This window comes from Nicotiana tomentosiformis, chromosome 4, assembly GCF_000390325.3.
Source record: "Nicotiana tomentosiformis chromosome 4, ASM39032v3, whole genome shotgun sequence".
NCBI classification, from domain to species: Eukaryota; Viridiplantae; Streptophyta; class Magnoliopsida; order Solanales; family Solanaceae; genus Nicotiana; species Nicotiana tomentosiformis.
Genome location: NC_090815.1, coordinates 124,979,912 through 124,996,365, shown reverse-complemented (window position 1 = coordinate 124,996,365; position 16,454 = coordinate 124,979,912). Strand labels below are relative to the sequence as shown.

Genomic DNA, 16,454 nt, shown 5'->3' with positions numbered 1-16,454 from the left:
TATGATTGACTTCTTGATGACATTAAATAGCTTGCTTACTTGGAATAATAATGTTAGGAGTTAGGAGAGTGGTTTAATTTCGTTTTTTCTTTAAAAAAAATTGTTTTCTCTCAAGAGCCTACACTCTGAGTAAAGGAGAATTACACTTGTTTGCATTTATGCTTCCTTGCCTGCTTAACTATACAGTTATACTTGCTTGAATTTGATTTCTGAAAATGACAGTTTGATGTAATTAAAATGAAATTTCACTTTCTCTCCTTACAAATGGGAAAAGAACAAAAAGTAAAAGTGTTAAAAGAATGAAATCCGTATTGGAATTTAGAGCAGGAAAGATTGGTTTTATGGTCCATTACAAATGTTCCTTTAGTTATATGGCCCTTTTTACTTGAGATCGATTATAACACAGAAGATTAGTAAAAAAATAAGTAGATATCTTTGTAAAGGCATTTTCTTCTATATAATTAAATTGTAACTAGTCATAGAAGATCATTTCTTCACTTAACTATAGAGGGATTCAGTAGTTACTCGAATAATTCATTTTTGCATGTTAGAGGTTTAAAATCTTTCCCTTCTCTTCTCCCTATATTCAGATCCTACCACCCTTCCCTCTGCCCTAAAAAAGTTCTTAAAGAAAATTAAACAAAGAACTTAGTATTGATGCACCAGAAAATTGAATTTCTAACGAGGAATGCATATTGCCCAATTAAGTTGTAGGTAGTAGAATGAGTCTCAGAGCACAAGTTCAATTCAAGCATACATACAGAGAGAGCAATGTCTTAGCAGGTCTTCTTGCCAATTTTGCTGAATCTACCAAAAGAAACACCTCCTTCACAGAGGCTATAAATCTACCACCTCAAGTTATATCCACTATGAAGCTGAATGATGAGAAGGGTAGACCAAACTTCAGAATTCGAGTTAAAAATGGATAATTCATCTTTGATCCAGGCTGAATCAATTTTTGTATATGCTAAGTGGTTTACTCAGTTCATTTTTTGTGAGCCTCAGTGTACACAGGAGAATCCCTCCTTTCTTTTGGGTAGGTACAATTGTAGGAATTGAACTATGTTCATTCAAACCTTGTAATAATGAGATCTGACCTATCCCCCTCTATAAACATTCTTATCAATGGTATGAGACTATGAGTAGTCAGTTATTTGCACACACAAAAAAAGTTGTAGGTAATAGTTCACTTAAACCCAAAGATCATTAATTATAATCCCATATCATCATTATTAAGAACCAACGTCCTCTCAATGGTGTACGAAGAAGGATTAAAAAAATGAAGAACCATCTAAATTTTCAAAAAGGGAAACAATAAACAAACAAAGATACGCTTAACTTGTGTCACCAAAAGTGGTGTTTATATCACTAGACCTTTTTGTAAGGTTAAAAACCATATAAAAATAAATTAATGTATGCTTGCCTTGTGTGCGTGCCTTATAAAGGAGACTTCCCATTAATTATAGAATAACATATCATTTTCTCTAAACAGAAAAAGGAAAGATATATATATTAGTAAAAACTATTACAAGAAGTGGTATAACAAAGCCTTGAACTATGGAAGTAGTGCTTTTCATAGGATAACAAAATTTCAACCTTTATCATCAGTAACTTTCACTGCCACTTGTTTCTTTTACATTTTTTATACTTTAAAAGCACATATACAAATGATAAGTTGGTAATTATATTATATACTATATATCTTAGATATTAAAAGTTTCGGTGAAAGCGAAGGGAGGTGATAGTGAAGAGAAAGAGAGAAGGCGACCCATTCTCTTCTTCTGTCTTTGTTTCTTATTTGATTGGGAAATAATACTTAGTTTCCATTAAAGGAGATTCCTATCTCCAACAACAAAGATCAAACCCTTACAAGATTTGCACAAAGAAAAAAATTTCTAGAATTTTACTGAAGGCTGAAGTCCACTAATCCAATTCTACTATCTTTTATAGGTATTTATTCTACTTCAATTTATCTATTATCAACCAAATCAAATGGTGTGAAGAAAGATTATTTTCACACATACCTTCAACTCTTGATATATGTTATTTGTTGAGCGGTTTATGCTTGTTTTTTGGTTCATTTTTCCTTCTATTTTTTGTACTGATAAATCTTACTACCATATTCTCTCTTTTTTCTTTTTTTAACTTGAGCAGCTTCAAGACAAGAAATGGTCTGGTCTCAAGCAAGCTCATCTATTGATAGATGAGATAATACTATATGAACGGACTCAAATAATTCTTTTAATACATAGGCAAAGTTACAAGCTTAGTATATATATCTTCCTTGAGAACTTAATTCCTCAAAAGGAAAATTCGATGTCCCAAAGTTTTCAACAAGGATTTTACAATTTCTCTAGTGTATATGAGAGATCTGTGACGAAGCATGAGGACATGTTAAGAGTACAAGGCTTTGAGCCAGTACTACCACCGCCACCGCCACAGCAAGTAGAAGAGCCGCCGGGTGCGGTTTATGACGGCGGAGGTATGTTGACGGAGATTATCAGCTACCCGTCTGCGTGGCGGAAAGCCGCCACGGAAATCTTGGATGATCAGATCCAATCAAGTAATTATCGGCCGTGGCCACAAAAGGAGCAGCAGCAGCAGCTTCCACCAGCAATAAACGAAGCTGAGGTAATTAACTGGTAATCATTAATTAGCTGTGATTATGTACTCATCAAATATTGGAGCAGTCATCATAAAAAATTTGGAGAGTGAAAGTGCAATTAGATCCATTATTTTTAAGGAAAGTCTTATCAATCAACCTTGATCTTGACTCTCACTGGCGTACTGTATTTATTAGTAGAAGTTTTTTTCCTTCTCTTTTATGGCTAATTGAAATACCTGCAATTTTCATGCAGCTACCACTCATGAATTCTCATATTAAAGCGTTATCTCCTCCTCGCTCATCATCTTCACTTCACATGTTACTTCCCAACTCAGCCGACACTAATAGTCTTCTTCATCAACAAGGATTTCACTTGCTTAATTCCGCAACTGTGGAACCTCCATCTCAGTTCACATGGGTTCCAGGTAAATAATTATACCTTCAACACGCCTCTTACATGGTTCCAAACTCGAACCAGACTTCTGTCTCTGATATCATAATTATGTTTTCACCAGGAAGTAGCAGTGGAGAAGACAATTCCACAAGAATTGGGAGGATAGTGGATGGTCAAGGTCTTTCTTTGTCACTTTCTAGGAATTTTGAAGCTGCTGCTAAACTGGAGGATTTGAGGATTGGAAATGGAGGAATTTACTTGAACAATAATCAAGGATTATTTGGACCGATTAATAACAACAACAACCAACATCAACTGTTACATTCAGGAGTAGTTATGGATCATCATACTACTCTTCACAGTAATCATCAAGTTCATGTTGGATATGCAGCAGCATCTCCTAGAATGACAAATGTTCTCAGAAATTCAAGATATGTAAAAGCTGCTCAAGAATTACTAGAAGAATTTTGCTGTGTTGGAAGGGGAAATTTCAAGAACCAAAGGGTAAAAAAATATGAAGATGAAAACCCTAATTCAAACACGGAGAGTGAAGATCGTGGTTCCTCAAAAGATCATCCTCCATTGTCGGCTGCTGAAAGATGTGAATACCAAAGGAGGAAAATCAAGCTTTTATCTATGCTAGATGAGGCATGTAACTTCTTTAATTTATCCCTTTCTCTTTTTCTTGTTAGTAAAACGTCAAAAACTAGCTTGTTAAAGGGTCCATTTTCAAAGATAGACAAAAGCTGATTACCTAATGACATTAGTCATTAGCAACTAATAATGACATTAGATTAATATAGGAGTTGTACTACACCCTACCTCTCATTACGTTTTAATTATTGTTGCACTTTTTACGTGTCACTTAACACGATTTACCACAAGAGAAGGGTACATGTCGAGCAACGAACGACATGCCCCAATTATAGGTTGTAGTTTAGTATTTAGGAAGCTATTAGGAAAAATCTTTAATAAAATTTTTGTTCTTAATTAAAAGAAGCTAATGATTTATCAACTGCTACATTTGGGACCATTTCTTGATTCTTTCTTCCAGATTGAGGTCTTTTTATATATATAATCGTGAATTATTGAGGCCAACAGTGTTTAATTTTGTTTCACTGATGGTTTCCAATTATGCTAAACCTTTGTTAAAGTATCAGTATTAGGAAATAGTAAGGAAATAGTACACTGTACTGCTAAAATCTTGAAAAATCTGTTTAAATAATCCACTATCCGACAACAAGCCACACAATATCAATTGCTCCCCACGTTCATTAAATTCCCTGTAGTACTAAGAAGATGTCAGTAAATTAATTTTATAACAAATGTGAAGCCGCGGCTTTGATCTTTTGCTGGAAAAGTGCAACACAACGATGCTTCGTGCTACGCATATTCCATCATTTGGTCTTTTTTCACATCTATGCACAATTGCACACCATGTGTTTGATATAATTAAAAAACATTTTTTTGGGTACTAATATTATTCTTAACAGGTAGATGCAAGATACACGCGTTATTGTGAGCAAATGCAGGCAATGGTGAACTCATTTGATTCAATGATCGGATATGGTGCGGCAGCGCCGTACACGGCGTTAGCACAGAAGGCGATGTCGCGGCATTTTCGGTGCATAAAAGATGCCATAGTAGCTCAGCTGAAGCAGACTTGTAAGTATCTTGGGGAGAAGGATGTGACGGGAAGTGGTGGTTTGACGAAAGGAGAGACGCCGAGGTTGAAAATGCTAGACCAAAAGTTGAGGCAGCAAAAGGCACTTCACCAAATGGGAATGTTGGATTCTGATGCTTGGAGGCCGCAAAGAGGGTTGCCTGAACGATCTGTTAATGTTTTAAGGGCATGGCTTTTTGAGCATTTTCTTCACCCGTACGTTCTCCACTCTCACTCTCTCTCTCTCTCTATCTTTCTTTCTGCTTTCCATTTGGTGCCTGCACGCAGACAGTACACTCTGCTACGCACACTGCCTAAAGGTTCACAAAAGTTTTCATACTCCTTTAGTATTCTGAACCTTCCTTTGAACGTGTTGGAGCAACGGTCAAATTGTTTTCATATCACCTATTAGTCACCAGCTCGAGCAGTAGAATCAGCTACTGATGCTTGTATCATAGTAGACTGCCTAAATGATACCCTCTTGGGGTGTACCCCTTCCCTGTACCCTGCGTAAACGCGGGATACTTTGTCTATTAGAATATTCTGAACATTTACACGGTCAAGTCTCTTAAAAGATAACAATATTTGGATTAGTAAATCCGAGAATAAAGTAGCTAACTTCCTACAATAAGTTAAAAAAGACTTATAATATAAAAATTTATTGTCAGTGTATAAGTTAAATCTTTCATCATAATTCACACATGACACATCTCTAGGCCTTTTATGTGCATATATATTCCCATTTCTTTCCTTCATTTTGGGTTGTTGAGGAAAATCAGAAAGTCTCCGGCCCCTCAATTACCAAATGTGTATCTTTTATTTTGTCATGAGAGAAAGGGAGGATTTCATGTTTCCTTCTAAGGAGAGGACTGACTTTGCCTATGCCTCAAGTTTATGCATACTCATAGCACACTTTGTGTTAAGCATTTATATAGTAATAATTATACTAATTTTCACAGTCCACTATTACTACTCCATACAATAAGAAAAGAAACCCATTTTGTCCTTAATGTTCAACACTTTTTCTGTAGTTAATTTATAGAAGAGTTTTATAAGGTGGTTCCAATTTTCTTAATATAGTTAAGTGAAATATGCTAGCTAAAAGAGTTTCTCTGTCCAACAATAAAGTTCATTATTAATCTTTGAAAAGTTTTCTTTCTTTGATTCAATTATTATTGTTCTTTCTTATGCACATTATTGTAGCACAAATGACAAATCCAAAAGGAATTATAACAAAAAGTATCTTGAAAGGAAGGACAAAAAATAGCAAATGGCAAGTAGAAAATGAACAATTACATTACAAACAATGTTGTTTTGGATATCATTTCATGGAGAAACAAGTCTTTTAGTTAATACTTCTCTAGACTTATTTCATATCATTTAGGTATAGAATGAGTAAAAGATTATTAATTTTACCCGTATCATTTCGGTATAAAATTTCAATCATATATAAAATAAAATAAAAATCTTTATCACTACTATAACTTTGTGCTAATATTCAGGATCAAAGAATGGGATCACATCATCTAAATATTTAAGTTGATTGAGAGAGTACATTTTTAATCTATTATATCTGAACACGTCTCTCTCGTGTATATCTAATTATTTTTCATGGATAACATGTGAAAATATTTTAAACTTCTTAGTAACGGTAATATTTGAATCTAGAACCTCTTGCTAGCTCTGATATCTGCCTCACAGAAAAGATTATTTAATTAAGAAGAAAACAAATGGAAATTGGATGTCATTTGAGATCAATGTTGCTCGGACTCTTCCGAATATTGTCATACCTGTATTGAATTCTTCAAAAATATTAATATTTGGAGAATTCGAGCAACGTAAATTTAGACATGGTTGGTGGGTGAATCAGTGGTGCATTGGAATCTTATATATGGATTAGTGCAGACAGAGCAGAAGATATGATCTATTACCATGCAAGAATTGTATTGAGGATTGTTGTCGGATTATGAAATGGGAGGAAAGTGATGTCATTATAAGCCTTTGCTTTTTACACCTTTAATTTGTGTATTCAGGTATCCAAGTGAAGCAGACAAGCATTTGTTGTCTCGGCAGACTGGTTTATCCAAAAATCAGGTACTCATTACATCTTTTCTCTATTACTATATACTATATCAGATGGTGCCATATCTCTTGAAAAGGATAACTCATCTTTGCTGTTGTAGTCATTTATCTGTGCTACTTTTTCTTGGTGCATGCCCTCGATCCGTTATCTTCTTTTACTTATAAGGAATCGAATTTTTTTACGCTTTAATATAACTTACAGTATTAGTATAAACTATTATTTATTTTTAAAATTATTAATTTTACTTCTTATGAATAATTACCTCAAATTGTATTATAAGTTATCTGATAGCGTAAATCCTTTTTTACATTTAAAGTTAAACTCTTTCTTAAACCATGTGTTTTCTTTCTTCGTGATTTTTACTCCTTTGGGCCAAGGTAGATGAGAGAAAAAAGAAAAATAAAAAGAAGATTTTCAGTGCAAAGTAGGAGATATTTTTTTCTATATAAGTACTACTCCACTATTTTGACCTTTTAAAACCAGTTTTTCAGTGCATTCTTCCTGCTACTATTTTAAGAAGATTTTGTAGGAGTAGGATGACAGACCGTAGGACACCTTTGATCAGAGGTGATGCCACATAATTACGTTCTTTTTCTTATAATTATCGTTACAAGGAAAAACCCCAAAACTCTTCATTTTTGTTTTTTGCTTTTGCTTTTCTTATCAATCCTGTGTATATTGGTTTTGCATTTTCTTAGTTTGATAGTTATTTCTTTGATTTCTTCTAAGGAAAAACTTACTTGCGAGTGCCTTAATCCAAAAGATAGTAATTTTAAATAGGAATAATGTTGGAAACAAAACCTAATTATACTGGGTAAAGTTACAAATGTTATTGTAACGTGCTAAAATTTTAGTATTAATTTACTGTCATGGTGGGTAAATTTCAGTAGCTATATGTGTACGTGAAATTAACTTGGTATATAGGCTTCCGTGTGTCTTTTACAGCAGCAGGCCGTTGCAATTTCTCCACTTCTAGCTCTGATAGTAGTAACTAGTTTTAAGATTTGTTCGAGTAATAAGATAATTCTCAGATTATTTATGGTGTGTATAAAACTAATCTGAAGCTGTTAATTACTAACTACTTTACCAATAATATCGCTATAAACAACGAATATAAATTACATCAAACCTTTACAACATGTAAATGATGCAGCGTAGTTACGTTCTTATAAAACATTATTGAATAGGTAGTTAGGACGTGCATGTTTGATGTGACAATATATATTTGTTTACAAAAATATTTCGGGTAGGAAAAATATATTATACTTTCTAACTTATTCCAAAAATGTGGTTGAGTGTGAACGCATAAAGTGATATGATAACAGCAACATTTGGAGTAGGGATGACAAAGCGACGGGTCGGATCGGACATGTGACGGATCGAAAACGGGTAATGCAAAAACGGATAAATTATTCGATCCGATCCATAGTTTATACGGATAAAAAATACGTTAACCGGCGGATAATATGGATATCCATATTATCCATGACTTGTTGAATAAGATCACTTTTGGGAATATTCCTAGTCTCCCAAATTTGATGAACCCCCAATTTGGGGTTTACAAATATAAAAGTTAAACTCATTAATTATCCGGTGGTTATCCATTTTAATATGGTTCTTATTCATATTCAACCCGTTTTTAAGAAGTTTAATCTCCAACCCATTTTTGATATCGGCAAATGGAATTTCTCATGATTTAGTTCAATTAATATTTAGTGAACTTGTGTTATTAAAAGACTTATTTCAAATAAAACTTCAATGCTTTCATTTGAAACCTTACAGTGCTAGCTGGTTTACCTTAAGTACTTGCATTCCATAGAACTTTCCTCTTTGGATTTTGTTTCCGTTTATGTCTTGTACATGATATTCAAAAACAAAAAGGGGAGGGAATTCAAAAAATAACAAAACATCCTCCGCGGGCTCTCCATTTTAACTCAATGTATTACAAACGAAATGACATTTTTATACTCTAATTTAGCATTTTTAAGAGATATATTCATATACTCACAATTGCATTTTGATTACTTTAGACATAAAAAAAATCAGATTATTAATTATCAGTAAATAATCTGATAAGTGGATTTGGAGATGATCATGTTAGCAGCCACAAGTAGATTATTCATGAGCAGAATTAGCTATGGAGAAAAAGAAAATGAATCCCTTAATTTGTTAATGACATTCTTCATTGACGGGTCTTCTACGCTTCTTATGCGAGACGACATTTTAATCTTGTTTTAGGGATGGAATACTTATATAGAGAGTTTTATACGCCGCGTGCTTAAACTAGGACTATATATTGTGTGGTTGCACCATACATGAAAAATCATGTAGCTAAGTAGCAAAATTTGTTACTAATTGTACTTAGTAATGGATTAGCATAGATTATCAAAAAAAAAATATTAATTATGAACGATTTAACGACGAAGTTCATCACTAATTTCAGTTTCTTAGTAATGACTCTAGTAGTTTGAGTCTGTCAAAGAGCTTCTTCTCAAAAACTTCTTTTACTAATATATCTATCACCCTATTATGTTCCCTATAGCTACGTGCGATAGGTGGTGTTCCTAGTAGTTGCATCAGTGACCTGCTCCTAGTAGACTTACAATTCTATTCCCAATTAATTGTAAGATATTTGTTTATTTAAAGCAATAAAATACAAAAATTAATAATTTTATGAAGAAAATATATTAGGTCATATTAAATGCACCATTACCAAAAGGACTTAACTTGTGTTAGTTGAAGCTTTGTGTCAATTAAGAAAGTATGTGATGATTAATTTGGCTGCTAACTACTGTAGCTAGTACAGTAATCCTATTTTAGAATGGAAAGGTAAAAGGCAGCTATTTGACAAATAGATGCAACATTTTCCTCTGATTTACTGCAAGTATCTGGCAGAGCGATAGATCCAACACTTTTGTCTGATTTACAGTACCCATCATTTAGCATAGGACATTCGCACTGTTGATTTTAGATGATAGTCTGTCACTCTTGCATTAATTTGGTCTCATGTAATTAATGTGTCCTCAACAAATTGAGTGCAGTAGCTAGCATTTATGACTTCATCCACTTTATTAATTACCACTCCTCAACAAGGTGATCATTTTACTTTTCACGCACCATTACGAACTTTTAGGAAAAACAATATATTTATTAAATTAACCTTAATTAATTGTTACATTGACATATTAGAATATGTAAATAAGGACAAATTTTAAAAAATTAAAATTAATTCCTTCTTGATTATATAAATGGACACTTATTTTGAACTAAAATAAAAATGTAAAATGATCACTTATTATGGATCGAAAGGAGTACTGATTTTAGTGTAAATTCTAAATGGTCAAACAATATCACAGTGGATGCTCGTGGTCAATTATTAAAATCTTAGTATTATCTATGTATATATTGCACAATTTGGCCAAAGCCAATGATTGCTTCAACACCCATACCTCCAAAGGTAGATCCGCCGCTGATATATATTCATGGCTTTATGCTGTCAGTGCAATTTGATATGTTGTATCAAGTTAGTTATTTTATTTTTTTTACTGATAAGAAGTTAAAAATTAGGATAAAAGTTAGTGGATAGTTGTGCGTTTTCCTTGGCCATGCTACTATGCTAGTAGTATCAGTGTTAGTTTGTACTTTTTTTATATTGCATGTTGCTACTGCTTCTCTCTTTTCATCTTTCGTTTAATTAGCTGAGAGTTTATTAAAAATAATCTTTCTACCTTCTCAAGGTAGGGATAAAATATGCGTACACACTACGCTTCCCGAACTTGGGTTTATTATTGTTATTATTGCTTATCAACATGTTACTCCTATATGTAATGTGATTATCCAAATATACTTTATACTACCAATGCATGAAACTCAAACTCTTTAAGTTTTTTAGGTATCAAATTGGTTCATAAATGCTAGGGTTCGGTTGTGGAAACCAATGGTGGAAGAGATGTACCAGCAAGAAACTAAAGAAGTGGAAACAGATCAAGATCAAGAAGAAGAGGAGCAAGAAAAACAATTATCTGCACAAACCTCAATGCACGACAAGATTAGCAACATGGCTACATCGGCAACAACAACAACAATGCCATTATCAGTAAGATCCGAATTTAATGCTAATGAAAGAGACCCTTCAAAGAACATCATAAATTATAGGCAGTACGCCTTGGGAAACCAACTAATAATGCTCCAAGATGATACCGCCACCGGATCCTCCGCCACACACGACGTTTCAACCACCGTCAACCACTACTTCACGGCGGCGGACGCGGCTGATTTGGTTGCTAATTCAAATACCGCATTTGGTTCTCAGCCAGCTGGGGATGTGTCACTCACATTGGGACTACGGCACTCGGAAAATGTACCAAGGAAGACAACTCAGTTCCAATTAAGAGACTTTGGAGCATATTAATCAACAATTTTAAAGATATAGGAATAAGAAAAGTAATGTAAGCAATTACGTGTATAAGGTTGGGGTACTCAGATATTAATTGTATAAATGGGGAATTGTAATCGTATAATATTTTGGTGAATTTGATACGTAGGTTATTATGTCAAAAAAGGACATGCGGATAATTTCTGGAAATGTAGTGAGTTGAGTGCTATAGTTGGCTAGTTGTTATACACAAATATATCTATGTGCTTATATTTATTACTGTAGCACTATTTTTTTAGCTGTCGAAATACTTATTTATGAATCTAGGTGAACATGAACTCTGATCAGTAATATTGTCGAGTACTGCCATTAGCCAAATTATTCAACAGAATCACAAAACAATAACTATGAAATAGTATGAAGATAGCTACGCTTTGTCCTTATTGTATTCTCTAGTCGTATACCTATATGAAGTCAATTATATGAAGCTAAACTATTACAGCAATACTATCAACTGTTATTCGTATTTCAAGGTCAACACTCGTTGGGCTGTTCTTTTCTTTTGGCCGCAACTCCAGTATTAGCATTTAATATTTGAAATTATCATATGTGGCCTTTTGATTTGAGTATATAACATTTTGTCGTACTTTACTGTTTTATTTTCTTTAATGTGTCTCATTAAAGAAAGGTTTTGCGAGGACTGACCAAGATCTTATGACATCTCTATAGGGGAAAACAGTCTTGTTAAACTCAAAAAAAACATATTCACAAAAAACGATATTTAATTTTTTGGCAAGTAAAATAATCTTGTGTCAAGATAGCTAGGAAGTTAAGACTTCACAATCAGAAGGGGTATAATCCCTTCTTCCCCCCACCCCTAACAAAGCAAATTACTAACCCAAATTGTTGTAAAGTAGTTCAGTTTCTAGAAGATTAGCTATGAAACTTAGGATACTTCAAATTTTTTAATTTCTTATAAAAGGTATGGCAAGCACTACGAGAAAAATGCCAAATTCCTTCCAAGGCATTCCGACTGAAATCGGTCGGAAAGAAATACCGACTGAAATAGATTGGAAACAAAGTAAAATGGTCGAAAAAAATCAATTGTAAATAAGAATACCGACCGATGTCGGTCGGTTTATGTGGTCCCAAAATAAAGAAAGTTTGCTTTATCTGATACAGTTGAAATTTTCGACCGATTTCAGTCGGAAAATGGTCAATCTTTGACTAAAGATTGGTGAGACTTGCATACTATCTACAAAAGAAATGATTAATTAAAATAGTTATAGAATACCGACCGATGTCGGTCGGAATTTTTAATTTAATTTTTTCCTGCCCTACGTCAATTATTTTTTTTATAATAAATAATTATTTCTCATATAATTATAAAATTTCCGACCGATATCGGTCGGAAATACTAAATTGTATATATATTTATTTATTTATACACACACACACACACACACACACACACACACACATATATATATATATATATATATATATATATATATATATATATATATATATATACACACACACACATAGTCTTGAATGTTTTATTCTCGATCACCTTATTAGTACTTTGCTCGGATACTTCATCAGTGGATCAATTAAAAATTTAATTATATTCAATTAAAACTTAATATAATACATTTAAAAATAAAGTGTATAGTTTTATAAGATGTAGTGCTATATTAATACATATTTTATTGTTGCTACAACTTAAACCCCGTGAAAGTAGTAGGTCGTGGGAAACAACGTTCAACATCCTAGATAACATGAAATGGTTGTGGGTGCTTTTGGGATGCACTTCGAGTTTGAACCCTATGAAAGTGTTGAACAAGCTCCTAACGAAGAGGCAAAATATTTTTATGAACAGTTAGAGGCCATTAGTCGTCTACTAAGTGAAGGGAGTATGCACTCTCAGTTGTCTGTTGTGGTTAGATTATTAAGTGTCAAATCAGATACCAATATTTCTCAAGCGGGAATGGATTCTTTCATTGGCCTTATGAATGAACTAGTTGACCCAACTTTCAACATACCTGAAGATTTCTATAAGGCTAAAAGATTGGTTTCTAAGTTAGGACTCTCGTCTATGAGAATCGATTGTTATGAAGATGGTTGCATGTTGTATTATTAGGGTGATGCAGATTTAGAAAGTTATAAATTTTGTGAAAAACCTCGTTTTAAGCGGATTTTCAGCGGGAAGAAGGTTTATGTGAAGTCAATGCATTACTTACCTCTTATTCCTAGATTAAAGAGGTTGTACGCATCGATGAATTCCGCTCCTCATATGAGATGGCACTATGAAAATAGAACGCCGCCTGGTGTTATGTGTCATCCTTCAGATGGGGAAGCTTGGAAGTATTTTGATAGGACGTATCCGGATTATGCTAGTGAACCGAGGAATGTTCGGTTGGGTTTGTGTGCTGATGGTTTCATGCCATTTTCCATTTCTGCAACACCATATTCATGCTGGCCAGTCTTTATTACGCCGTATAATCTTCCGCCTGAAATGTGTATGACTAGTCCATATATTTTCTTAAATTGTGTTATTCCCGATTCCCGCAATCCAAAGAGTTTGATTGATGTATATTTGCAACCTCTGATTGATGAGCTAAAACAGTTGTGGTATGATGGAGTTGAGACATATGATATATCAACTAAGCAAAATTGCAACTTGCGTGCTAACTTAATGTGGAACATAAGTGTGTGTGGGAGGACCAACATAACAATGCCATTCTTGCAAATTTTGAGTTCAAATATTGTAAGAGACTATCTGATTCCTTCTATTGTGCTCGGAAGAAGAGCAATAAGCCTTCATGGGTTCTACCGCACATATGGGAGGATCCGATGAGGCAGTGGACCACTGAGAAATTTGAGAAGAAGAGTGAACAGGGAAAGAAGGCTCGGGCATCAGAGAAGGGTGGCTCCTTACACTGTGTGGGTGCAGGGAGCATGGGGACTGCGAGGAGACTACTGGTAATTCCTTAAAATATTTAATTCTATATTAATCAAACTATATTTATATATTTTAATTTAGTTAACATGTTTTATTATATTTGTAGGAAAAAAATATGGGAGGAAGATGACTCATGATGAGTTTTTTTATGGAGACTCACATCCGGAAGAAGAAGGCATCGACAGATCCAACTAGATGGGTCGGGGACCGGGCGGAGACTACATATGTAAGTTTTATAACTATTATAACTTGAAATTAATGTTTATAATATTATATAGTTAATAAGTTTCTATCTTCTAAATAAAGAGTCGCTACAAGATTAATGTGGAGGAGTACACTTAGAGCTTGCCACCGAATGAGCAAGGCGAGCGACCACCCGTTTCAGACGAAGAAGCGCAGAATATATGGTTGGATGTTGTCGGTGGTCCTAAAAAGGGAATAACATACGGCCTTCCAGAGAGATTATTTCGACGCTACAGGGCTGGATTGCAAGGTATAGGGACTTCTGCCCAAGGCGAGGCAATTGATAGGTCGACTATCTCGTCTATGGAAAAGAAGATCGCAAAATTGACAGCATAGCTTGAAGAGACAAAGGCTAGAGAACAGAAGTGAGATAGACAATTTGATACCCTTCAAGTTCATCTAGAAAAGAGGGACCAACAATTTAATCTCTTTCAAGGTCAGTTGGCCAATCTTCTTGCTAGTGGTATTTTTCCCATTCCCCGATCTCGCGAGCCTTCCCCAGATGCTAGTCCTTCTCGTCGTGATCCTTCGAACTATGCCGACGATGAAGCTTCTAGTATTGAAGATGGAAGTGATGTAATACAAAACACTCATTCAATGGTGTGTATTGCTAAACACAGTTTTAAACTTGTGAATATTTAGTTGGGAATAGTTTTAAATGTTGATTGTATTGTTGATATTATTTTGTTATTGAGTATTTGTATAATTATTGTTGTGGTTAGCGTTGTTGTTTTTGTGGTTGTTGTTGTTATTGTGGTTGTTGCTGGTTAATTGTTATTGTTGTTGGTTAATTGATATTGTTGGTTGATTGTTGCTGGTTAATTGTGGTTGAATGACAGCAATGTAATGCTGCCATTATAGGATGCATATTGGTTGTCATTGGCAGGTGGTGTAGCTTAAAAGTAGGCATATTCTGCTAGGTTTTTACCTAGAAAATCGACCGATTTCGGTCAAAATTCTCATACAAAAAACCCAGAAATTCATATTTACCGACCGACGTCGGTCAGAAATTTCAATTTGAAATCTGCAGAAATTTAAAATTTCCGACTGACATCAGTCGGAAATTTATTATTTTTATTTATTTATTATTTTATTTTTCCGACCGATTTCGGTCTGTATGTTAAAATTTAGAAAGAAATATAAAATTATTACATATTTATGATTCCGACCGAAGTCGGTCAATATTATGAAAAATAAATAAATAACAATTTAAATAATACCTACTGACGTCGGTCGGTATATTTAATTTTGTCAGTAAAAGAGGTCATCCAACGGTTGAATTAACCGATCGATTTTGGTCGAAAAGTTTCGACCACCTTCGGTCGCAACGTCTTAGCGACCATTATTCTTCCGACGAATTAAACGTGATCGGAAATTGGTCGTTTTTTCTTTAATTTCGATCGATATCGGTCGGTATTGGTGAACAAAATTTGACAATTTTCTAGTACTTAATGTGTTGTCATTTAACTGGTATACGCCAGTATCATGTCACTAAATCAGTAGATATGTCGTTGTCGGGATTTATGAATCTTAATTAATACTATCGGTCTTGGTTTGATTGGTTAGCATTCACACAATAATTGCGGCTCTCCTCAACTTAGCATTAAACTAACGTTATTTAGTGGAAGGTTGCTTTCAAACAAGCATAGAACTGGCTTTACACCAAAATGGCATCATATCTTACCGCTTGTTTGGAAGGTTATTATTATTATATTGTATTGTATTGTATTGTTAGTTAAATTTTATTTTATTTTATCATTAATTCTATCGTTACGTAACGATAAAAAGTATCACTTTATGCAACGACGAATTTGGTACAGTGGCATCGTTTCCTTACTTTTTTCTCTCATCTTGTCCTTCCTTGTTATTAAATAATCATATTTTATCCTTTGCCCTAGTTTTTATAAAATAATTCTACTCTGTATCCTATTTTTATTAGTAATGTTGTAAGCTTATTCTTCATATTGTTAGTGCATGACATCATGCAATAACGACAAACGATATAATCTATCCAAACATTGTATTCATTAAACAATACAATACAATGCAGTATAATCAGTAGCGTATGCAAAAATTTTCATAAGCGATGTCACACTTTAAAAATGTACAGGTAAACAAAGCACTAC

General features: G+C 33.9%; 1 protein-coding gene across 2 annotated transcripts; it reads left to right on the top strand.

The window, feature by feature from the left end:
* Positions 1-1,742: 1,742 nt before the first annotated feature.
* LOC104107795 (BEL1-like homeodomain protein 4) lies at positions 1,743-11,396 on the top strand. Of its 2 annotated transcripts, none has more exons than XM_070200218.1 (7): positions 1,743-1,950; positions 2,155-2,631; positions 2,859-3,030; positions 3,121-3,651; positions 4,497-4,878; positions 6,696-6,756; positions 10,638-11,396. In XM_070200218.1, exons 2-7 carry the CDS (start codon positions 2,317-2,319, stop codon positions 11,154-11,156), a joined length of 1,980 nt encoding a protein of 659 aa, XP_070056319.1. In that variant the 5' UTR covers positions 1,743-1,950; positions 2,155-2,316; the 3' UTR covers positions 11,157-11,396. The 2 variants fall into 2 exon arrangements, with proteins under 2 accessions (XP_070056319.1, XP_009614985.1); XM_009616690.4 differs by having other exon boundaries at positions 1,744-1,950; positions 3,121-3,647; positions 4,493-4,878.
* Positions 11,397-16,454: the final 5,058 nt, after the last annotated feature.